Source organism: Helobdella robusta (assembly GCF_000326865.2).
Source record: "Helobdella robusta unplaced genomic scaffold HELROscaffold_27, whole genome shotgun sequence".
NCBI lineage: Eukaryota > Metazoa > Annelida > Clitellata > Rhynchobdellida > Glossiphoniidae > Helobdella > Helobdella robusta.
In genome coordinates this window covers 95,340-121,311 of record NW_008704392.1, presented here as the reverse complement: position 1 = coordinate 121,311, position 25,972 = coordinate 95,340, and the positions used below count along the sequence as shown (strand labels likewise).

The window sequence follows — 25,972 nt, the reverse complement described above, 5'->3', positions numbered from 1 at the left end:
AAATTAATTTAAAAAATTTAAAATTCATGTGATGTACAATTGTGTAAACCTGTAACGTTGTTGTTGAAGCTGTTGTAACCTTCTTAACTCTAAGCAAGTTTGTTGTTGACGCAGATGGCACTGTTGATGATTTTGTTGATGATGATGGCGTCGTTGATGGCGAAGATGAAGTTATCAAGGACGATGGCGCGGTGGATGATGAAGTTGCGTCCTTGCCGCTCCTGACTTTGTGTGAGAGGTGGTTGAACAAGGAGATGGCGTGGAAGGACTGCTGCATAGATCGTGCATCAAAGACCGTCAGGATCAATTTATTTCAATATTTATGAACATAAATAAACTTATTCATCAACAGGTGTCTCAAAATGCAAACTAGCAAACTGACGAATAAATAAATGGAGCTAAAAACTGTGAAATTTTATTAAGGGCTTATTAATTATTACTAAATGAATTCAACATGATTCTTTAAATTAATATTATATTAAAAATAAAATAGCTAATATAATTCATAATTTATAATTATTGATAGTTTTAGGATACACGAACCATCCATCTTCTTCGAGCCATAAACGATTTCAAGTTTGTTAAGTTCAAACGCGATTTTCTTCTGTTTGCCAGTTCGTTTATGTCTTTTGGCTGATAATGATGGTGGTGATGAAGATGACGACGTTGACGATGATGATATGAGGCGAAAAAAAAGTTTTACATTTATCCACGGATGTTCTAAGCATTCAGTTGCTGTGGGTCTTTTTCTAGATGAATGGTTGTTAGTACATTACAAATTTATCATTCATCTCGCTACCCCTTCAATAACAGTAATAATAAACAATAACGTTAACGATAATTCCAAACTATTGATAATACTAATATAAATGGTGCATCGCTCAAAATCATCAACGACAAACACAGAGCGCATGTGATACGTGTGAATCAACGCACGGAATATATTTGACAGGCGGAGATCCCTTGCGTTTGAACCCGAGTACTGAAATAAAGGACCAGGTGCTTTAACCCATTACACCACCTCGCAGCCCATAAATTAACCTTGGATTTTTGACCAGAAGGTTTTGAATGAAATCCTTGGCCAGATGGCTGGTGGTTTTGAAATAATTTTCATCAAATTCATATTCCGCCCTGCTTACGTTTGCTAGAGTCGCCTGCTTGTCATCCGCCAGGAATGGAGAAAACCCGCTTAAACTGTTGTCATGAAGAGGATAATGATTTTAATGATGGCGATAAACATCAATGGTGGATTTAAGGGGTGGTTATTAACATCCAAAAACCATTTTCTTCAAATTTAACCAACATCTATTGTTTAATAACTTTTTATACATTAAAGCGCAGTTTTTTTTATACCGTTTTAAATGGAAAAGTTGGCACAAAATTGTGTGAAAATGTTGAAAAAAGATCACCAAGCATTCCCTGTTTCTGGCCCACCTCGTCAAACCTTACCACCCCTCTGTCGAAGTTGTCTTGATTTATCCGTTGTAAACATGATAACAAAAAAACTCGTTAAAAATACTCTAAATAATTGAGAACAAAGGCATCTTAACGAACCAGACAAGCAAATGGCCATACATAACAATATTTAAACATTTTTTATTAAAAAAGTGAATTATTAAACTATTTATAAAAAATTGGAAAGATTATTAATTTAATTTGATGATACTAAATTAGAAGAAACTTGCGTAATAAATGCGATGACTCCGATGCTCCAGATGTCTGCCGCTGCTGTCACCGGGTCGAAGTTTATCACCTCTGGTGCTGGCAATAATTAGAAAAATAATTATAAAATTTTGACAAGCGAGCCAACCAACCAACCGACCGACAAACTCTGGGGTGCCAGTCAGTTCCCTCCACTCCACAGACTCACTCAGCTGCACGGACAGGCCGAAATCGATTATTTTCAATTTCTTGCTCACCTCGCTCTCCAGCATCAAGTTTTCAGGCTGGCGTGTTTGGAAATTTAATTCAAATAAATAGATAACAATAAAATGGAAAACTTCTGAGCAAATAAAAGATGAATGACTGACTGAATAACCTTAAGATCGAGATGAACAATATTTTTAGCGTGCATGTACTGTGTGGCTTGAAGTACCTGCTTCAAAAAAAACACCCCCTCATCTTCACTCACCCTCTCTCTCTTCACTAAATAATGGAACAATTCTCCGCCTGATATTCTAGAGTAGCAAGAATTTAATTAATTTAATTTCAAATATCAGAATTTGTTAAAAAATTATGTTTAGATCTGATGTTGGTGCCGTTCCAAGCAACCACATCCAACACACACACACACACCACACAGAGATGCAGACACAAACACACACCACTAACAATTCGAGCATAAGAACAACTTCGAGAGGCCCTTCATAAACTTCAAACAGTCTGATGATGTTCTCGTGCAAGGAGAGGGACTGAAGAATGTTGATCTCAGTTTGTACATCACCCTTCGAGCGAGGCTGACACTGTTTTCATGTTAACAGCGTTAATATTAACCACTACTAATACGTTTTTACCACAATTAGTATGCAGGCACTTAAATTTTTATGCCTTATTGGCACATGAACGGATGAATGTAGGTTGGGTTTTTTTGTATGTTAATTTTAAGAAAAAACTCCGCATGTACGTCTATTTCAGAGGTGGCCAAGCTCCTTTATAGTCCAAAACATTTTTTTATATTTTAAATTTTTTGCGAGCCGCTATTAAACATATTAAGAAGGTATGCAAAAAATGTTTGATAATTCTTTGAACTTTGGTGAATAATCGGCTTCAGCACTTCTTAGTAATTGTCTCAGATGCAGTTAACACCGACTGTTTCTTGGATTTCACTTATTTTAAAATGGAATAAAATGATTAAAATAAATACTGCCTCCAGAATATTGAAATAACTCGACAGTATCCTTTTCAAATTCAGGATACTTCAATTCCGGTACAAATTTCCAAAAATCAATAATGGGCGTCAACTTATAATTGGATTGTAGAGCTTGATCATCTTGCACCTCTATTAATTATAATACTGCAGATGCTCTTTGACTTATTGACTATATTGGAAAAAGAAAACTCACCTTGAATTATTTTAAAATAAGGCAAAAATGAAAAAGGAACTCGGCATATTTATAGAGAGCCACAAATAATCATTCAAAGAACCGCAGTTTACCCACCTCTGGTCTTCGTTTATCCATAATATCAAATTTAGGCCTGCAAAATAATAAAAACCAACCATTTGTTGAGTTCTACACGGCTGTCGACGTCTGACAAACTTGCCTGCAAATGTTTTGCTAGTCTGCTTGTTCCTGCAAACTCTTACTGTGGCGAACTTGCCCCTGTAACGAAGATTGATGGTTTACAGGCACCAAAATCAACATGTCATTACCATTATTATAATTATTATTTTAAAAATTATCATTAATATTAATATTATTGCATAATTAAGATAGTTTTTTAGTTTAATGAGCATGCAGCAGAGACATACAACTTGATCAGCACAACATCAGCAGCACCGCCATGAAAACTCACGATCCCAGCACTGATCCGACTTCGTAATACATCTCAATGTTGTCCTTCTGCAGTTGACTCAGCACGTCGAATCGTCGACTGACTCTTTTGTTGCACATTCCTGACGAACGATGTTGTTGTTGATGATGTTCTTTCATTGATAAGAAAAAAATATAAATTATCTACAAATTTCGGAAATAAATAAACTACGTAACCAAATAACGATTGATTGATTGATTGATCAGATGATTGAAAAAAAACTCATTAAACGACAGAAAAGAACAGCACAACAACACAACAACAGAGCCACACGACACGAACTGACTGAAGAAATGATACGACATGCAAACAACGTGCTGAAATTAATTTCAACTCCAAACAACCAGCTGCGGATGTTAGATAATTACTTTACTTATAATTGTTATAATTGCTTTGTGTGCAAGAAACTTATGAGAGTATATAAAGCATAAGTACACATGCACGCACAGAAGCGCGGTTCGTTATGTATCCTTATGTGTCATTGGAACAAGTCGCACTTGATTTGATGTTTGTTTCGAAAGCTTCAGTGACAATCTATCCACTAAAGCTGAAGACTTAAACGTTGTATGATTCATGAGAACTTGAACAAACAACCAACCAAACAAACAAACAAACAAATAACCAAGTGTTGATGGATGATGGCGTCAAAAGAAACAGTTGTTTGCACATTTTATTATTAATTCTACCTACCTGCTATAGATAATCACCCCCCCCCCATCTTCATCAATACCATCACTATATCAGCAAAACTACCATTAACAATGTTGGAGAAAGCAATAGGACTTCAAATGAAATAATAGCAAACAGCCAGTTACATATTATAATGTCCAGTGTTTAATGATGATGGCAAACGTAAACCTGGTTGGCTTTCTTCAAGTGTGGCGCAAACAAACTGGCCAGTATTAATAAATTATATTATTAATCTTATGACTATCAATTATTTGCAATTATTTGGTTTAATAAAACATTAAAATAAAATTTTAATAAAACGAATTAAATAAAAATTACGATTATGAAACCATTTTGTTAAACTATTTTTTTTCAGCTATCAATTTTTAAACAGAATTTTTTTCAAAATTTAGATTTGATACCTCTATAAAGTTCTTTCATACGATACACTGACACATAAAGAAGACAATCAATAAACCATATACCTTAAATAAATGTGTGCTTGTGTATGTTAGTATGCATGCGTGTATGTATGTATGTATGTATGTAGGTGTTCAGGTTAAACGATAACAAACTTGTTGATGAAATGAGATAAAATGACAAAGTGACTTGACTTGACAAAGCGTCAGGTTGAATTGAACTGAGCAGATGAAAACTGACAAGTGATTACAATCATAACAAGTGGGTGATGACGACTAAATAACTTTAACATCCAACGGTTGGATGGATGGTTGGATAAGCAATTCTTTTGAAATTTTAACGAACTAAGGAACGAGTTTTAAAAAAAAATAGTATAAACGATAGATGAATGTCAAAGAATGCGAATGATAAGAATCAATGAAACTTGAAGAAGCATTTTTAAAATGTAATCTAATTTAACAAAAAAACACTGAAAAAAAGAGACTTGATGAACCGTTAACAGGAACCGGAACCACCGAGAGCTCTATGAAAACACATTGAACTGAATTGTAACAACGGTGCAAACATGAACAAATACGTAGATGAACATAAACAAACATGAACGAACAAACACAAATGAACAAACACGTGGATGAACATAAACAAACAAAAAAAACTCCCAACAAATATTGAAGTTTTTCAAGCAAGTTTTTGTTAACATTCTAATCTACTAACCACAGCATATAACATTAACAACAACATAACTGCCTGCAAGAAAAACATAGCACACAACGATTGTATTATATTATATAAATGAAAACATCCTGCTCAGCAAGCACAGATAACTAGATGAATATAAACAAAAACAATAAAACATTTTAATACTGGAGTCGGTAGGAGTGAGAGGGAAAGGAGTGATTCATTGCACAAGCTGGCTGACTTGTTACTTTCTACGAAGAATAAAACTATAGGTACGTACCTGAACATGATCTGTGATGCAGGGCAAGGAGATGTTTGATAGCATCGTATATATCTAAATGGTTATGCATGTATTAATTATTGTCTACGTACATATCCGGTTGTGGAGGTGTTTGAAGAAGAAGGAGGAAACAAAACGCTATCCTACCTGTTACTTCCACACTAATGATGATGTCTACAATAAATGCTGCTGCTTAATACTGATCATATTTTAATGAATATAATGGTATGCTTAAACAAGTATTTATAAATAATATATATATATATATATATATATATATATATATATATATATATATATGTGTGTGTGTGTGTGTGTGTGTGTGTGTGTATGTGTGTGTGTGTGTGTAAATATCAACAATAGATAAAAAAACAAATTATACTTTACATTAAGCTAAAATATAACGTATTTATATACGCTGTTGTAAAATATATACACGTGTATAAGTTTAAAGTAGTAAATACATATATAAATGAATAAATCTAAAAAAAATGAGTATATATATTTATAATATAATAAGTATGTAAACACTGTATATATATAAAGGAGAGAGATAGAGATAGAGAAAGAAAGAGAGAGAGAGAGAGAGAAAGAAAGAGAGAAAGAGAGGGAGTGCAGATGAAAGGCTACAAACACAAAAAATTTCTTAGTAACTTATGTATAACGACCATATAAAATAGAAAAATAATGATATTAAGTTCCAAAGTAATATTTAAAGAGAAGGAGCAAACATTTGCACATGAACAATGAAATGGAGAAGAATTATAAAATCTACTGCAACAGCCCTGATGCACTCAATCATTATTACAATTCCTATCTGCACTTAAGGAGTTATGAATTGCAACTCTAGCTGCAAGCACACAGAAGAAAAGTAGATAGCCAGCAGGAGATGAAACATCAGAGTGTGGTCATAAAAACTTTTCAGAGTGTTGATAAAAATCGAAAGTTCAAAAAACTAAAATATAAGTGAAGGTTTATTTGAATAACAAAACAAATGTTGTCATTACAATGAATGGAAAATAGAAACATTAATAACAAAAGATGGTCACAATCTTGTGGAGCCGGTGGGGTGGGGGATTCATAAGAATGGGTTGTTGGGACTCAACTGGATAGGAGCTGACTTGACGTAATCCACAGGCTGCAGTAGGTAGCATTTATTATCAGCATTCATATCAGTAGTTGTGGTTGTTGTTGTATCAACAATGTTATTGTAGATAGGATAATTATTATAATAGTAGGTGTAATTATGGCCAGAGCCAATAAAATAATTACAGCCATTATTCGAATGTTCAGCAATAACATTATTGACAGCTGTGTGCACAGCAGCAGCTGTAGTACCAATAGTAGCAGCAGGAGTTGTCGTCGTCACATCTCTTGCATCCAGTGGTTGGTAGACAAATGCTGCTGGCATATTTGAAATGTTTGAAGTGTTGGTGTTGTTGATGTTGTCATTATGTAGCGCTGACTCAAACGGGTTCAAAAGATGCTGGTGATTTTGTTGTTGTTGTTGATGTTGGTTGATGCTGCCATTAATTTTGACATTTGCAGAAATGTTTTGAAGCCACACTTCGGCCTCTGATAGTTTTCTAGAACGAGCAACATGGCCTCCACTGTTGTTGCTGCTGCTTTCATCAGCTGTGTGCAAAATTTATTTCAAAAATGAATTGAATTAATTAAAAAGTAATTTTCCACAAAACAAGTGAATCAAGTCCAATGGTAACGGTTCAGAAATATGATCAAGAAACAAAAATTTATAAAAGTGGTGAAAAAGAAAAAGTGAATGAGAGAAAGAGAGAGTGAAAAAAAGAGAAAGTGAGAAAAAATTAAAAAAAAAACCAAAACCTTTACTAAATTCCGTTTTCATAGTTGAGTGTTCAGTCAAATCTGCCGGCTTATGAGATGAATATTGCTTGTAAAAATGCACGTCGCCATCGTCACTCTTGACGATGTTGATGTTGTCATTGTTACCAATGTCGATGATGTTGTTGCTGTAGTAATAGAATTTGTTCCTTCCAAGTGGCAGTGGAACACTGTAGTGGCGTTGAAATCTGTTCGTGCAAGTAACAAGGTCATCAGGGCCCTCATTGGAAGTTTCGTCACTTGAGATGTTGGCTGGAGCATTAGCAACAACGAAATTATTAGCGGTGCTGTAAGGTTTACTTTGACTAACAGGAAATGAATAGTTCTGAAAATCACTGTCGACGACAGCTTCAACATTCCTGACATAATAACTATTACTACCTTGCCTGGCAACGTTGTTGATATTGTTGCTGACATTGTTGTTGCTGTCATGAATGATGTTGTTGTTGTTGTTGTTGTTGCTGTCGTGAACGATGCTGTTGTCACTGAATGCGGTTGCAGCAAAGTTAAGGTTGAACATTCTGACAGACGCATGTGGCCTCTTGATTTCAAACTTGTTCTCAACCTTCCTTCGCGGGATTGGATCTTTCAATGAAAATTATCACCATGTCAGATGAAAAATATAGTAATTTGTAATTATTATTATTATTAGCATTATTAATAATAGTGGTAACCAACAACAACAACCTCAACAACAGCAACAACTACAATGACAACGACAGTGGATATAATATAATTAATATCAGTTGTGATGAGTACAAGACAATCTATCAATGCTCACTAACGTTACCACCATCGCCTTCGCCATTGCAAACGTCATCATCAACACCAACCTGTCACCATAGTGATCTGTGGGTCATTGATGCGATCGACCAATGAAGCCTGTCTGAAATAAAACTTCTTAGAAAAGACATCATTATCATCGCCGGTGGTCCTCACACTATTATCATCATCCTTATTATGATTATTTGAATTATTATTATTTGCAGTGGTGGTGGTTGTTGTTGCAACTGTTGTTAGGTTAGTAGCAGCAACCAGCTGAGAGGCTAACAATTTCTCTCTGTTAACTTTCCTTTCGAGACAAACAGCAAATGCCGTCCCCAAGGCATGACTAATTCTATCTCCCTGGTTAGGCAGGGGAAAAATTGAGTAAGGATATAAAAAAAGAAAAAAATTATTAATTTTAAAAGAAATATATGGATAAGTTAATCAATTAATTAATGAAATTTGGAAACAAAAAAATTAGTAATGCATACAGAATCTTTGATAGCAAGGAAGCCATGACATAGCCATCTTTTAGTAGAAGCATCTCGACAAATGTAAGCAAAACCCTCATTTAGGTTTCGGTCAGGAGCACAAAAGGAAACCTTTTCAAGAGTTTGGTCAACCAGCAACACCTTCAGTTATTTGCAAATTAACTACTATACTATTAGTGATTGTTGCCAGTAGCAATCAAATCAATTTATATTTAGTAAGATATTATACATCCAAAAAAGATTGTTTAAATCACAACAGAGCCAACAAAAAGTTATGAAACAACAGAAGTTGAAACATCAATCAAATGCATTTTATATTTAATACACAACTTTATTTGAAAACACATAATGGTAACTTTCAGTGTAGACATCATTTATTTATGCATACATATTGAATTATATTTATTCACATTTAACTTATTAAAAGGCGTAGAGTTATAATTTCTCAGTGCCAAGGACAAGAATGATATCAAAAGTAAGAAACCAATAGATTGTGAGGCCTTTTATTATAGGTAACCTTGTTTATTTCATCAACAACTCTAATAGCATCTCCTGAAATGTGAATCACAGCCTTCTTGCATCTTCTCCTTGTTTGCTGAAACAAATTAACTAATGTATTAAATCATTAAAACCAAAAAATAAATGTATATACTAAAAATGAACTCATCAGACAAATACATGCATACAATCTTTAAATAAAGCAAAAACATAATAAAAAAAACCTCACACATGCAAAAACAAAAATAGGCAATCCAGAATGCATTAAGAAGAATGAAATAATATTAAAGAAAAAATAGCTAACAGATTTCAGAGCCCTGATTGCTTTTTCACACACAACAACGCCTCTAGATTCAAAAACTTCAGTGTATCCCAGATACTTTTATTCACCAAAAAAATAATAAATTGATAAATTAAATACAATGTATGTTATTTAAAATATACAAACAAACCAATTATAATTCATCAAAATAAATAATTGCTGAAAAATAAGGTCTGACAAGACAGATGTCATGTCTAACTTTGACTAATGATCTAACTAACTCTAACTAACTCAAGTTTGACTCTCTAAATACATATAACACTTTATAAATTATACATTATTATATTTCATTCAATTCAAATTATGTAAATTTAAATTTTAAATAATATAATAAAATAATAAATAATGATAGAGAAAATAAAAGTAAATAGTAGTTAAAATTAAAAAAAAATACAACTTCAACAGGATAGTTGCAGGTAGCATTTTTAACTTTGACTTCATCTTCAAGCCACAGTTGGGGTATAGATTGTTGTTGTTGAGAGGTTTCGTTGCTGTTGTCACTGACGTTATTAGTTGTGGTTGTTGTGTTGTGGTTGTTGTGCTGGTCTTTTTTGGAGAACTTGTGTCTCCAGCTTAAGGATCTCATAAACATCATTCAAGCAAGCGAGCGCAACTTGACTATCTTTAAAATAACAATAAAAACCGTGCAATTAACAATTTTTACCTCCAAATTTACATTTTTGTCACAAAAATGTAAGTAAATGCGAAAACGAAATCCCACCGAACATTTCCGATGAATACCATTTCTAATAAACGGTTACGGTCCAACTAATCGGCATACACCATTCGTTATAATATAATGAGACATTTAATTAGCACCTGGCTAGCATCATGCATGCATGTAGGTAGTTTAACACTCAGCTGATTATGTCCTGATGATCATAATTATGCCTAATTTTCTTATATTTTTATGATACATATATACGATATGAATTGCCTGATTGCGTAGTTAGGTGAAACACTTTCCTACAGAGGTAATCGCAAATTAACTTTCAAATATTGTAACGGTTTTGCGTCCGAATGTTCAAAAGCTGATTGTGCCATGTATGCAATTTTAGTTGTTTTAAAATTATTTAAAATTAAATGCGAACTCTCAAATAGAAAGAATCTCTACAAAGATGTATACAAATTACTCGAAAGATTGAATTTTGACGATGAAATACAAGTCAAAAAGGTATAGAATTAACCCAATCAATCAATTTTTCACAAATTTTTTTGTTGAAAACATTTTATCAACGGCAAATAATTTTAATCATGAATAATTTTGAATATTGTTTGAAATACGTTTTTTAAATTAATTTTCAAAATTGCATCACGAATCAATAAAGTTTATAATATTACTTAAGCTTACTTAAGCCTTAATTAAATGTTATTAATTTGTTAAAGACAACGGCAAATATAGAAAAGCTACTGAAAGATGACAAGGAGATGGCGTATAAGCTCGTTTATCTCATTCAATCCTCACTGGCTGCTAAAAGGTTTTCAATTCTAATAATTCCTCATACACTAAAAATGATTGACACTGACATTTTACAAGACACACGTATACAATATACATACATGCGCTTGCCAGTTTGTGATATCTTTTCATTTCAATCACTCAAAGGAATAACACTTTTTCTGATATTTTCTGATTTGTAAATAAATATTAATAATGTTTTATCTATAATTTTCAAGAAATTTAAAATATATAAATGAAATAAATTTTTCATGCAAGGTGTGATGAGAAAGGAGATGCAGATAAAAATGATCAATGTTTGACACCTTCCTTCAATGAAAACGTACTGTGCAATAAAAAGACTTTAAATACCATTTCAATCTTTAAAAACCTAGACCACAAGACCAACATCAACAACAGCTGCATAACCTCTGAAAGCCTCAATAATGAGTTATTTCAAACAGTTCAAAAAATTTTACTAAAATTTAAATCTTCATTAACTGAAGGAATGTACTCGACAACAACAACAAAGCCGCAGCAGCAAGATAACATTGAAACAATATGCTTGCTACCATCAGTATCGTTATTTACAACAACAACAACATCATCATTCTCGTCAACTCCATCAACAGCAACAACAACTTCAACAAAGTTCAACAGAAACGTGCATGCAATGACAAAGTACAACCATCTCTACAAATCCAGCAACAAAAATTCTAGCATATTGAAACTCATTCCTATTTTTCCAAAAAGTACAACCACGACAACAGATGCAGAGACAACAGCAATACATAGACATCACATCAAAAACATCAACAACAGATTCTTTTTCACAGGTCCAAAGACAACAATGACATCAAAAACGACATCATCATCACTGATGGAGGAAACTGGAAACAACGAAAGAACATATCAATCCAGCTGCACCATCTCAAATTTCAATAGATTCAGTTTTCTTTACAAAAATCTTCACAGCAATGTCAATTATAAACACGTCAGCAGCAGTAACACCAGCAACAACCATATTAACTCTGTAACTAACCATTGTCAGTGTAACAATAAATTAATCAACCTAAATCATAACAATACTAGCAGCAACAATAGTACTGGTATTAACAATAATATTATTAAAAATACCAACAATAAGGACGAATTTGATTGGATAGCTACTTGGCATGTGGATGGAACAAAAATTTCTTGCCGAGATGAATTCAAGTACAAAAAGTTTACAAGCAAGCATGCAACCTTCAACGCTAATGACAAATGTGACCACAGCAACAACAACAACAACAATAATAACAACAACAACGACAAAATTAAAGAGAAAAACATAAAAACACCATGTAAAGGGAAGAGTGTTGCGGACGATATTAATAATAATAATCGTTATAATAATGATAAAGTGGTCAGAGCTCAGAGATGCATTGATAATGAAAATGATGATGGTGATAATGATGATGATGCTAATGACAGTAGTGATGATGCTTTGATAATTGTTGACGACAACGACGAAAATGACGGCATTGTTGAGGATGATGATGATGATGAAGTTATTGATGATGATGAAGGTGATAGTGGTGACAAAAATAGAGACAACTTTAACAGGAATGTGGATGGTGTTGAAGCATACAACAATGGCTCTGGCGATACAGATAGTGATGACACCTGTTCTGGTGACAAATTATTTATTGGTGAAGACCGTACTAACAATTTACCAAAGACTATTGAAGAGGTTGATATAAAAAAATCAAAGCACTTACCTTCAAATCATATAGAATCTTTGGTTGTCAAAAATAAGAGGAAAAGGAAACGGAAGCAGTTGCTTCTGGATGATGAATTCTGTTGAGTATATTATATAAACTTTGATCATTTTAACTCATATTTATTTTTTGCTCAGCTTGAGTAAAGTTTGAGCAGTTATAAACAAGCTGGATTTTTCCTTTTTGACGAAGATGGCGGTATTGTTGAGGATGAGGATGATGAAGTTATTGATGACGGGGAAGGTGAGAGCGGTGATAAAAATAGAGACAACTACAACTAAAATATGGAAAGTGTTAAAGCATTTAAGAGTCATTCTGGTGATAAAGATAATGATGACAATCTTAACGCTAGACAAAAAAAACTATTTTTATTAAAATTTTTCACAACAAATTAATACCGTAAAAATCAATGTTAAATTATTTAATGTTTGGTCAATTAAAAAGTCCTTTTTGTTATTCTATCTTATAAGTTTCATAATTTTGTCCGATTTTTGTCGTACAGAAACTTTTTATTGAACATAACAATTTATAAAGCGTTATGGCGGTAAGCAGCTGTAGCGCTCTATGCCAGAAACCAATGTGTGATATAGGGTTGAACCTCATAGATGGCGAGATAGATGCTGATTTCTTAGTTTTCTTAACAATATCAAAGTTAATGTGCTGTTTCTTATATAGAACTAAAAATCAAATATAATGGTTTGAGTATATTAAAATTTTTTATGACTCATGAATAATTTTTTTGTTGGGTCCGCGTCAATCTTATTTCAATTTAACTTTCTTCAATGTAAAGGGCCGTCCGTGGATGGTGCACGTTTTGAGGAAGAGGATCAAAAAATTAGCAGTTTAAACCATGGTATATATATATATATATGTGTGTGTGTGTGTGTGTGTGTGTGTGTGTGTGTGTGTGTGTGTGTGTGTGTGTGTGTGTGTGTGTGTGTGTGTGTGTGTGTGTGTGTGTGTGTGTGTGTGTGTGTGGTTTATATAGTCTTAATAATACCAGTCAAACTAATCTGAACTTAGCGGAACTCCTTAAAGGATGGAAAAGTAATCAGAGAAGTAGGTAGAGAGTTCAAGAAAGAAGGGCCAGAAAAACCAAAGGCAGATTTAGCAAAAGAGTGTTTAACACGAGTTAAGAAGAAGCGAAAACAAGAAGACGATCGTAAACCGGGGCGTTTAGGTTCAATTAATATATCTGATAAGTACTTAGGAAATAATTTGGATTAAAACTTATACATAAATGTGCAAATTTTAAAAATGCAAGAGAACAAGATATGGAGATATATGAGAAAAGAAAGGGGCACGAGCAATTAAACGAGTAGCTGAGTTAAAAGCTTTACTTAAAGAATAGAATATAGAATCAGGAAGACCATAGTAGAGCGAGTTACAATAATCAATCCTAAATAAGACTAACGAAGTAACCAGAAGGAGAAGATTAGGATCATCAAGAAAAGGCAAAAGTTTTTTTATTCTACGTAGCAACCTTATTAATCTGAGAAGAAAGAGACATACTAGAATCATAGATAAAGACTAGACTACAAAACTTATGAGATACATCAAGAGTTTTAGAATCAGGTAAAATAATAGAAGGAATAGTAATAGAGTATTTAGATTTATTAAAATAAATTAATTTAAATTTAGAAGGATTAAGTTTAAGACACATAGAGTCAGACCAAGCGATAATTGAAGAAAGACAGAGATAGATTATAAAGAACTCTATTGAGATTAAAAGAATGATCTAGCAGCCTCAAGAAAATAGTATGATCAACAGTATCAAAAGTCAAGAGCAAGAAGAAGAGTAAGATTACTATTGTCAATAGAGAGAATGATTTCATTATGTATTTTGAGTAAAGAAGTTTCAGTACTGTGAGCAGGTCTGAAACCAGATTGAGATACAGGTAGCAAGGAGTTAGAGTTTAAATAAGATGACAATTGATTATAAACTAATTTTTTACCAAGTGACAAAAATTAAAAATATCTAGAGAAGATTTACAAAATCAATTTTTCCTTATGCCATCTAACTTATCTACTTACCTTTGTATTGACTACACGTAAATACACCATTGTGTTCAAGTTCATGAAAAACTGATTAAAATTTCAAAACTTTTGAATGATAGCAATTGATGGCAAAAAAAGTAACAATTAAACAACTATCAACGCATTAACAATTTTTATTTAAAAAATACTTCAGTTGTCATCATTTTTAACAACATTTGTACAAAAAAATTTCAATGTATTTTACGGTAGATAAAAATGTCCTAAAAACTCTCTTTCAATAATTTATTTGCTAAACTGTCTACGCCCACATGATATACATATGTCTAATCTCGGTGATTTTAAAAAATTTGTGTTGGCAGCTCTTACATTTTAATTTAATATTTTCAAAGTCTTTTCAGGTTGATTTAGTTTGGTACAATAACTTATTCCAAATTGTTTTACTATCGTCGATCACTAACTTTTTGTTGTTCAAATTTATGATGAGAAAAGTTTTTTCATGAATTATTAATTATTGGTTTTATATACTTTAAAGTTTAAAATTTAAATAATTTTATGGTATGGGGGATGACAAGAAAGTTTCATTGGATTTCCTAACATCAGAAGAAATTAAATTGATGATCAAAATTTCTGATCAGATCACAAACAAATCGGTCTTTGAAGAAATTTTAAAAGGTATCCATATTTTTATATGATTTAATATTCAATTAATTTTTAATTTAATAATTTTAATTAAATTTTAATTAATTTAACATTTAATATTCATATAATTATTTTAAATTTAAATATTTGTTTGAATTGATTGCCTTTTTTCTTTTCCTTTCTTATTTTACAGTAATTACAATACACTTTTTAGTTTTTACTTTTATATCCATTCACTCCACATGCTAAATGCATCTGGCCTACGCCCACCAATAAAATTGGCTGCTAAAATTTAAATTCTTCAAGTCATTTAAATAAAACAATAAATAATTTATGCCATACTAACAATTTTCCACTTTTGATAACTTGAATTAAAAAATTTTTGCTTGTTACTTTGTAACTTAACTTAAACTTATTTGCAGTGGTTCTCACAAATTTTGAGGGTGTATATCAAGATTTGAACCTAGCAAAAAGCTTAAACAGCACTACAAGTTTGTCACATAATGAAATCTACACTTTAGCATCTGGCCTGCATTCCCTCACTTTGCTCTCATTCAAAAATAGCATGAACAGGAAAGAGGTTTTTCATTTTTCATTATATAAATAAATTTTAAAACAAATAAAAACACATAAGACAAACACAACACTTTCTAATATAGAGCTAAGTCATAAATAACATGCACATAGTTCAACATATTTATGAAATGATTAAATGTAAATTGACCCACCGATATGCAGATGTGGGAGCTACTCACAGAGTTGATGTCAGTCAAAAATTGTCATTCCATAAAGTTCTATTAAGATTTATTCAACTCTTTTTTCTTTTTAATTTTTATTCAAAATTTTAATTAATTTCAAAATTAATAAGCATGAGTTCAATTCATTAAAGTAAAACGTTTAAAAAACGAAAAGGATGAGGGATGAACTCATATCAACTGTGATCAGTGCATTCTATGGGGAAAGGTTTGTGTTCCAGCTGTAAAAATTAAAATATTTTATAAGTAATAATTAAATAGATACCTATATAGATGAAACTTGAATCCTAGAATAAAATCTACAGACATGACAGTATTTTGAAGAACTTAAGCTCTCAAAGTACAAACATGCATTCAAAGTTGCAGTCACTCAAGTGGAGATTTGATATTGGAATCTCAAACAAGTTAATTTTTTATTGTTCTACTCAAATTTAACAACATATACCACTAGCATCTATAGAGTTTATTAGAATCAAAGATTTGTTCAGTAAATATACAAATGTTAATTAATTAACTATTCAATTAGCTAGTTAAGAGAATGTAATAAACAATTTTGGTAATGATGTTTCAATAATATTGTACAGATGCTATAAACATTATATAACAGGTTATTGAAAAAAGATTTGCAACCTGTCATCATACTGAACATAACACTTAACAATGGCGAGAACCAAACATTTCAAGTTACAACTTTGATTTACAACGAAAATTTTTTGTAACTGATTGTTAATATCCATCAAATAATATGAGATGAAATGACAAGTATGATGTGTCTACGAATACAAATCCATGGAATGACGTACATTTGTCACATAATTAATTATGCATCACATCTGATGAGTCACATTCACACCTATTGATTCAGATAAATCATTTTTTTATTTAAAAAATCAGTTTCTGACGGATGCAGAATTATTTACAACATATAAAAATTGAATTATTGAGTTAAAATTAAAAAGTAATTTAGTGGTAAAACTAATGAAAATAAATATATAAATAAATGATAATATGTAAAATATGAAAAAGATGAAATAATTGATAGATTTTTAGTGTCTTGCGACTAATACTATATTTCCTTCAGTGATGACAAGCAGTTAAGTACATACTCAATTACTAAAATTTTTAATTAAATAATTATACTTGAGTACTTTATCAGTACTTTTACTTTTATATATTTGAAAAATAAAAATACAGTGGTATTTCTTGACAATAGCGTCTCTACGACAGTCTCAACCCTTATATATATATATATATATATATATATATATATATATATATATATATATATATAGCATTTTTGTTATTCTTATACCATCTTTGGTGTATGTGGCCAGATGCTCAAGTATATATATATATACTGTATCTCTACTTTGCTGATTCTTTGTTTAATGTGAATACTTAGCGATCATTTAATTGGTTATTATGATCTTCAACTTTGTACAATAAGACACTTTTACGTGTTATCGTTATCTATAATTTTTCTGTTTCCAAATTTATTAGTGGGCACTATAATTCCGAATATATTGGTATGACGACGACCAAGCTATCGAGAAGACTCATAATGCACGTACAAACTGGCGCTATATGGAATCACATGAAAGAAAAACACAAAACCAAAGTTATTAGGCAAATCTTGAACAGCAATGTTGAGATCGTACAGTAAAATAACAACCTTTATAATTTACGATTAGCCGAGTCAATACTCATTGAACAAAGACATCTGATAATAAATATTCTGCAACGTGCGATTTTGATCCTTCCCACATATATACATATATATTTTATGCAGTATATATGTATACCTTCCAACACATATATATTTTTATATATTATATATATATATCATTAAGGTTAAGACTGTCGTAGATACAATTGTTAGGAAATATCATTAAATTTTCAGCTTTGATCGGCTTCTGGTTCAATTTTTCAATATTTTGTATCATATTTTTATTAATTTTTAACATATTTATATGGGGTTATATATATATGTGTGTGTGTGTGTGTGTGTGTGTGTCTGTGCATATGTGTATATATTTATTTATTTATATGTGTCCGTGTTGGTATTGACAGGTGTCATTGAAGAAATTTCACGAAATGCGATGTTTGACAGCCAGTTTGTTGAAAGAGGTGATCACATTAGAACGAAACAAGTTGCAGAAGGTTGCAAATTAGTAATGAATGAATCGGTGTATGAGTTGAATAAACTAACTAGATGAATGATTGAGACGATGGATCAAATATATTGATGAGTAATTGAATGAATGAATGAACATTATTCTCCCAAATCACTTATCAGTATCGAGGTATTGGAACATTGGTGGGTGAAGTTGACGAATTGTTTTCTAATTGTTTTTTGTTACAATGAAATTATCGGTTTTATTAGTTTTGTGTTTATCTAAAAATCTTGAGAAAAAAACTAAATAATTTTCTATTAAATACAAACATGGACGACTGTAATTATTTGGCTTAAAATTTTGTCATTTTCATAAATGTGCGTTTCTTTGTAACATTTATATTTAATTAAAATACTTCTGTTCATGCTGCTGTTTTCATTATCATTTGTAATGTGGAGTTTGCAAAAGCTGGTTGTATAATTGTTAAAGTATTTAAAGTATGTGTTATGGCGTGGAAGTACTTGAAAAAATCGAAAAATATATATAATATAGAATATTTATAATATTCTATAAATTCTACCGAATGTTTGGCGTTAATATAAACGCCAAACATTTGGTAGAATTTATAGAATATTGTAAAAATTATGGTCTATTACCAACAATATAGAATATATATGTTCACACAATAAGAAAAAATGCAAGCCGTTGGTTTGAACTCGGTATTATATAAAAAAAAATATTAATATATTAATTTATATGTATATTTCATTAAAAGATTTTTTATTAAAAAAAATCGTACTAAGTATTTGGCTCGAAGGTCGATTCTATTTAGAATTCAACTTGGATTAAGAATCAATTTAAATGCTAATCTAGTTAGAGATATAATTTAATTTTAAATTATTCACACATCCAAAACTGGTTCAAAATGGTTGCTACTGTTATGCAGGTACAACATGGTCGTAGGTTCATTTGTTCCTGATGATGTTAGCGACGAATTACGGTTTCGAGAAGTGACACCATTGTTATTGTGTCCGGTTACTTTGGCGTAAGGCCTAAAAACCTGCCAAAGTTGTCGATCACCAAAGGCGGCAAAAACGGCAATAGGAGTGTTGAGCAAAGTTGCTGCCACAAAAATTTCTATTTCCGAACCCCAAACTCCTTCTTGATGCATTCCTGTCTCTCGTATGTACGACTCAAAACTTGTGTGAGAAGTTTGAGAGAGGTAGGTTCTGGGGTTACTAGCGAGTTCACGAATTATCAATTCTCGAACCTGCATATTGATTTGCATATTGTTAGACATAATGCTTGAAAAACTTATTTTTTGTTACAGATTGTTCTGTTCTTAATTTGTCGCAAAATGAACTCACGGCAAGATGAGCATCTTCTGATCCGGTTATCCAAAAACTGAAAGATCTGAACAGACAATTTCCATCTCCCGCAACCTGTTCGCAATGTTTCGGTGGAGTGTCTATTGTGACAATGTGCCATGGAGACTTGGTGCGCCACAATATTCGATCAATTGTTAAGTCCAACTCTTCCGCTTTTCTTTCTTGCCATCGCCAGCTTGGTGGATTAAAAATAAGAATCGATTCTTCAATATCCCTATTGGTTAGTCTAGTCGGTTTTATCCTTTTCCTATCTATATTCATTTTCATTTCCTTAATATGATCAGCACTGTGAGTAATTTCTGTTATCAGATTTCGAAATGATCTTCTCCTGGAAGCGAAAGAATCCTGCAATCTAGTGTTTGATTGTTGAACGCTCTCTATGCTACTATCTGATTTACTCATTTTAACCGCATTTTTGTCCAACTGTTCTCTAATTTTGCAATTTTCGAAAGAAAATCACGTTTCATATTTGAAAATAATCATTTTTTTATTTGAGAACTTAAAATTATGGTTTGTCTTGTATTTTTATAATAAATAACAAAAACGAAAAACTTAATGTTTATCAGTTCCAAACAAATGCGTCATTGGACAACAGACTAAAATATTAATTGAAAATTATTTTTGTCATTGGCTATTAGTAGCTTCTTCGGTTGATGATTAAAAGTCAAGTAGATGATAGGTCGAGTGGTTCGATGTAGTGAACCGGCTGAAGTCGTTTATTTTATGATTTGATTATGTTTGGTTAAATTATTTATTTTAATTGTATAGCTTCTTTATTCCATGAAATGGCCATGAAAGGAATGGTTGAGAGGGATTGTGGTGGCACGAATGCACTGATGAATCTCACACAACAACTAAAACTAACAACACAAAGTTCAAATTTTCAGGTTCAATTTTTTTTTACTTTATTTATTTCATTTTCAAGGAAAAAAGGAAAATTTATTATAATTATATAGTTCATTTGGCTATTTAGAGACCTAATTAAACTAAACTAAAATTATAATTTATATATAAATAAAATATATAAATTATAAAATAAATAAATAAATTATTAATTAAAAAATGAAAATGACAACAACTAGCTAGAAGAGCAATAACTTAATTTGCTTGTTTATGCATTTATTTCTTTTTCTACTTTATTTTACTTGTACTTTTTACACCTGACCACTGTTTCTTATTCTTACCTATAAATAACTTGTAACTTGTGTTATTTGATGGTAACAAGAGTTCTCAGCAGCTACCTATGTATAGTATATCTAGTACTTTAATACCTCGCTAATTAACTTTTTTTTATAATTTTATTGAATTTAAAATATATTTAAGATGGTTTTAATTTTTTATTTTAAAATGATAAAAAAATATAACCTGAGTAATTGTAAATGTGAATGAAATTTATTTATTATTAGTTGAGTTTTTTTTGACAGGACATTAAACATTCTGTAGCCAACAGCAGTCAGTTATACAAAGGTCATAAGGTTATCATCGTAATTTGCAAATTTATCAAATATTATTTCAACAATAAGATGCTAGGTAATGTTTTACTTGTCTGTACAATTATTTTAACTGATAAAGTTTTAAAATTATTCAAAATTTCAAAGAACAACATGGCTCCCACAACATTCAGCATGCATGATCTGCTAGCTGAGATGCAACAACTTCCCTCTCAGCAACAGATTAGCAGACCACTATTCAAAGAATCCCAGCCATTAGGTGCCAGCCAGCAATTATTTTATTGATTTTTGTTAAATATTTTTATACTTCCTCATCTTACTTTTCAATGTGAATTTATTGGTTATTAGCATAATTTTAAAATAAAAAACAATGTTAATCAATATTTTTTTTTATTTACTTTTTCTTATTTTAGATAATCCAATCCATACCTGTGATTGGCTGGAAGAATTTCATCACCATCCAATCACAATTGAACATTCAACATTGGATTTAGACACTGGCCATTTAGATGAAGAAAAACATTTTCCTACTCACAATCTTCTTCATCATCTTCCTCTTTATCATCATTCTGATTACCATTTACCATTCCACCTTCATGAACAACAACAACATCTTCCCAATCTTCATTTGGATCAAAATTTTCAATTTTTTGAACGCTTTCCAAATGATGACATAGAGCTAAATGTTCTTGATAACGATACAAATTTTATCTATCGTTACGATGGTGTCAACGATCTATATTTGGGTGATGATTTTGTTCAGGTTGATAATGAAAATTATGTATTTGTTTACAATTATAATAATAATTAATTTATCTCAGTTTTATTAGTCTGTATTATCATTGTGATTGTCATTTTTCCACAATATATTACATTCATTTTCAAAAACATTCAGGCTAAAAAATCATCTTTAACCAGTTCTGCTTTTGAAAAATGCAATAGCAAACAGCAACAAGATGATATCACTGAGTCGAACAACATCACATTCAACAACAACAACAACAGTTTCAAAACAGATGAAAAATGTGATGATGTTTGGAGCACTATGCAAAATGGATGGAAACATCTTGTTGAAAAGTTTATTATTATTATTAATGTTGTTGTCGTCGTTGTTGTTTTTACTGTCGTTGTTGTCATTGTAGTTCATCTGGAAGGGGACGCTTCAGATGTTTAAGAATCGAGCCAGCGTCGTGATTGTGTAAAAGGGATTTGAATACTCACCTATCACTCTTCTTGATGCTGTAGATGCACTTATTCACTCACATTATAAATCAAAATAATTTATTTAGCTATTGTCCATCTTGGGAGAATGAATTTTGGACAGGTCTAGATGATGAAGAGGATGATCATTTTTATAAGGTCGCTACTTATTAATCAAGTGAAAATAATTAAGATGGTTATGAAAAGTCAATATTATTTTCACCATCAGTGTTATTGTTATCGTCATCACATACCAACCAACTGTTGCAGACCTACAAATTTGATGAAACGAATCCACTTCTATCTAACAAGAGTTTCACAGATGCTGGTGATGTTCCTGGTGATGATGTTGACGCTTTTAGTGAAGGAGTAAAGAGATTGAAGGAAGGTGATGTGGCGAATGCTGTCCTCTTCTTGGAGGCTGCTGTCCACAGACATCCTGAAGACTCCGAGGTCAGTCAGTGAGAAAAAGAGAGAGCGAAATGAAAGTGAGAGAGAGAATGAATGATGAGCGAATGTTGGAGAAACAAAGAATATAATTTTTGCAACATCTTTCATTTTTTTTACTTATACCCATTTTTTAAAAAAATGATTCGAATTTTAGACTTAAGCATGACAGATAAATTAGGTAATTCTTTATAAATTGTTCTCACGATAAACCTTCAATTTGTTAGGCCTGGTTTCATCTTGGCACCGCACAAGCTGACAATGAACAGGAGTCAATGGCCATAGCAGCTTTCAACAAGTCATCATCAATATCATTATTATCATCACCGTCATCGTTATATTTTTAATTCAGTTTATTAATGTAAAATAAATTATTCACAAATATGTTTTAATAATTTATTCGTATTATATCTATATTTCAGTGTGTGTGTGTGTTTATATTTACGTGGATGTGTTTTTGTGTCATTATGTAAATAAGATTTCATTAAAAACACCTAGATGTTGTTGTACATAATTATATTGCCAACCAACTAACTAAACAACCACTAAGATGTCTTGATTTGAATCCTGAGAACTTGAAAGCCCTGATGTCATTGGCTGTCGGGTACACGAACGAATCACTACCTCACAAAGCTTGCAAGTGCTTACGTGATTGGCTGGCCAGACATCATAAATACTCATCTCTCATTGGTCGAAAGAACAATGATGAAATAGCTAAAAGCAGTTATAAGTAACAATATGCTATGCATTTTTCAGTCACAACATTAATTATTTTCAATTTTGTTCATAATTTAATGCGGAAAATGAAAAAATAAAACGTTGGTAAATGAAGGTTAACCGGACGAAAGAGTTGACTCTTTTGTTGTTATTAACATGGTTATTAATTACGATTTTAATAATATTGCTAAATTATTAATGGTAAGAAGTCATACAGAACTGCTCGATCTATTCCTAGAAGCTGTGCACATGTCGACCAATCATATTGATCCCGATGTGCAGGTTATATTAATAGATTTTTTATCTATTTATTACTAGCAGTAACATAATCAGTTTTACATAATTCATGGAATTAATGATATTTATAATCAATAGATAAGAAATAATAGGCTTGGTTAAAAACTTTCAGATTGGAATGGGTGTGCTGTTCAATTTGACTGGTGAATATAAGAAGGCAGTTGATTGCTTTAAAACGGCTCTGCAAGTTGCTCCTGAGGTATTCATTAAATCAATCAATTAACCAGTTGACTTATTGAATTGTAAATTGATTATTCAACCGTTTGATATCTTCAATGAGTTGATGTGTATTTTTTTGTTGCCAACATCGTTATTGTCATTCTGAATCGCCGCTGCCACCACCACCCGAGGACTCCATGCTGTGGAACAAATTAGGAGCCACACTCGCCAATGGCCAGATGAGCGAGCAAGCTATAACAGCGTATCACCAGGCCCTCAATCTTCGGCCCGGTTACGTCAGGACCAGATTCAATCTCGGAGTCGCATGCGTCAATTTAGGGGCGTATAGGTCAAATATATAATTGTTTTATTGATTGAATGATCTGCTGATTAATATTTTTGTTATTGTTGGTTTTAATAGATTTGATATTTTCAACCAATGAACCAATTAAACTTGACAGGGAGGCCGTTGAACATTTCCTTTCTGCTCTAACGTTGAAAGACCAAACAAAAGGACCCAAGACAGCTTCAAACGGCAACATCATCTGGTCCAGTTTAAGGATGGCATTGTCCTTGTTGGGCAGCACAGATTTGTTGGATTCATGTGATAAGCATGATTTGCAGTTTCTCAACGCACACTTCAAATTGAATTAGAATTGTAGTTATCGGTGATTAAATCATTGATTGATGGATTATTGGTCGAATGGTTGGTTTATTGAATAATTATATTGAATAATTAATTTATTTGAATTTTATGGCTATCATCTTGCAAGAAAGAACATTGTTATAAAATTTATTTCATCATATCGTTAAAAACATTCAATTTTTTTTTGGTGATTTCCCAATTAACATGTTTTGCTCATTTTAACTCCTCATTGGTGTTTAAAATCATCAATCACGAATTTAATGTTCAATTAGTTGTTCAATGAAACTCACTTCGCTTCATTTAAACAATTTATTTTATTAGAGATTTCACAATAACAAATGAACTCAAGAAAAAAAAACACATTTTTGCAAAATTTTGCTAACTGCGACTGTATATCAAAGTAAATGAATCGTTTCATCATGCAAAATTTCACTGATGCCTTACACATTTTTAACCGCTGCTGGGTTAACAATATATAGGATCCGCACCTTCCCCACTCACCATTACCTTCGTCTTACCAATTTTGACTTTCAACCCTTTCTTTTCAATAACACTTTTTGACTTTTCCATCTGTCAAATTTTAACTGCAATTCTTCCATTCTATCAGCCATCAAGACTAAATCATCTGCATACAAAATCTCAAATAACAATATTATCACAATACAATATGAATAACAACAAATTATCTATCAAATAGATAGGTAGATAGATAAATAGATTAAAAATTAAAATACTAATAGTAGATTAGATAGCAATAGAATAGATAGATTAGAAAAGATAATGTACTACATTCGGAAGGTAGTGGCAATGATAATAAGTTTTAAAGAATTGATAATTAGTGACAAAATATAAAAATAAAAACAGTAAAATAAACTCAAACCCTGAAAACTAGCCTAAAAATTTTAAATCCGGCGCTAGTTCCAAATGATAATTCAAAATATTAATTTAAAAGTGAATTTGATATTTATTTTTCAGGTCGAACTATTTGACTTCCTTGGATTTATTCGCTTATAAAACTGCATAGCTTTTAACCATGGATATATCCATGCTTTTAACAAACAGTATAAAATGAATAAAGATACTATTTTCAAAAATTTAAAAAATTCTCAATTTGATTTCATTGCAATATCGATGATGATGATTGTGACCTGAATGATTAAAAAAACATCAAATAAAATTTAATAAATAGGATGAGTAATTCGTTGCAAATGCTGATGTAACCCATGTTTGAGAGTGCGCTGAAAAATGAAACAACAATAAAGATAGAGAATCGCATTTTTAAGAAAACAAACAAGAAGAAGCACAAACTTGAACGGCATTTAGTGAGAAGCCCCCCCGCCACGTCAAGGCAGCCGTTCATGAGGGGGTTAATAATAAAACGACAGTCTAGAAATAATAAGTAACGAAGGTCTAGAAATAATATACAACTTAACTAAAATATAACGAAAA

General features: G+C 31.6%; 6 protein-coding genes across 6 annotated transcripts; 3 read left to right on the top strand and 3 right to left on the bottom strand.

The window, feature by feature from the left end:
• Positions 1 to 89: 89 nt before the first annotated feature.
• Positions 90 to 5,648, bottom strand: HELRODRAFT_191974 (hypothetical protein; the record flags this gene model as incomplete). Its single annotated transcript, XM_009020158.1, has 10 exons — positions 90 to 271; positions 544 to 749; positions 1,042 to 1,194; positions 1,686 to 1,761; positions 1,823 to 1,946; positions 2,039 to 2,177; positions 2,332 to 2,462; positions 3,218 to 3,320; positions 3,514 to 3,613; positions 5,579 to 5,648. The coding sequence occupies 10 exons, from the start codon at positions 5,646 to 5,648 to the stop codon at positions 90 to 92; spliced, it is 1,284 nt and encodes a 427-aa protein (XP_009018406.1).
• Positions 5,649 to 8,479: 2,831 nt separating this feature from the next.
• Positions 8,480 to 9,986, bottom strand: HELRODRAFT_126290 (hypothetical protein; the record flags this gene model as incomplete). The annotated part of the gene is made up of 5 exons (XM_009020157.1): positions 8,480 to 8,563; positions 8,695 to 8,835; positions 9,212 to 9,289; positions 9,497 to 9,571; positions 9,912 to 9,986. Coding segments are annotated over 5 exons (453 nt in total), but the record flags the coding sequence as incomplete, so codon positions are not given.
• Positions 9,987 to 10,942: 956 nt separating this feature from the next.
• On the top strand, positions 10,943 to 12,798 carry HELRODRAFT_173535 (hypothetical protein; the record flags this gene model as incomplete). The annotated part of the gene is made up of 2 exons (XM_009020156.1): positions 10,943 to 10,992; positions 11,232 to 12,798. 2 exons carry the CDS (start codon positions 10,943 to 10,945, stop codon positions 12,796 to 12,798), a joined length of 1,617 nt encoding a protein of 538 aa, XP_009018404.1.
• Positions 12,799 to 15,267: 2,469 nt separating this feature from the next.
• Positions 15,268 to 18,276, top strand: HELRODRAFT_173534 (hypothetical protein; the record flags this gene model as incomplete). The annotated part of the gene is made up of 6 exons (XM_009020155.1): positions 15,268 to 15,382; positions 15,772 to 15,929; positions 16,088 to 16,113; positions 16,262 to 16,312; positions 16,712 to 16,787; positions 18,175 to 18,276. 6 exons carry the CDS (start codon positions 15,268 to 15,270, stop codon positions 18,274 to 18,276), a joined length of 528 nt encoding a protein of 175 aa, XP_009018403.1.
• Positions 18,277 to 19,119: 843 nt separating this feature from the next.
• Positions 19,120 to 20,008, bottom strand: HELRODRAFT_173533 (hypothetical protein; the record flags this gene model as incomplete). The annotated part of the gene is made up of 2 exons (XM_009020154.1): positions 19,120 to 19,488; positions 19,586 to 20,008. 2 exons carry the CDS (start codon positions 20,006 to 20,008, stop codon positions 19,120 to 19,122), a joined length of 792 nt encoding a protein of 263 aa, XP_009018402.1.
• A 2,603-nt stretch (positions 20,009 to 22,611) lies between these two features.
• Positions 22,612 to 24,531, top strand: HELRODRAFT_80635 (hypothetical protein; the record flags this gene model as incomplete). Its single annotated transcript, XM_009020153.1, has 7 exons — positions 22,612 to 22,710; positions 22,932 to 23,002; positions 23,255 to 23,434; positions 23,628 to 23,703; positions 23,831 to 23,917; positions 24,069 to 24,226; positions 24,339 to 24,531. Coding segments are annotated over 7 exons (864 nt in total), but the record flags the coding sequence as incomplete, so codon positions are not given.
• Positions 24,532 to 25,972: the final 1,441 nt, after the last annotated feature.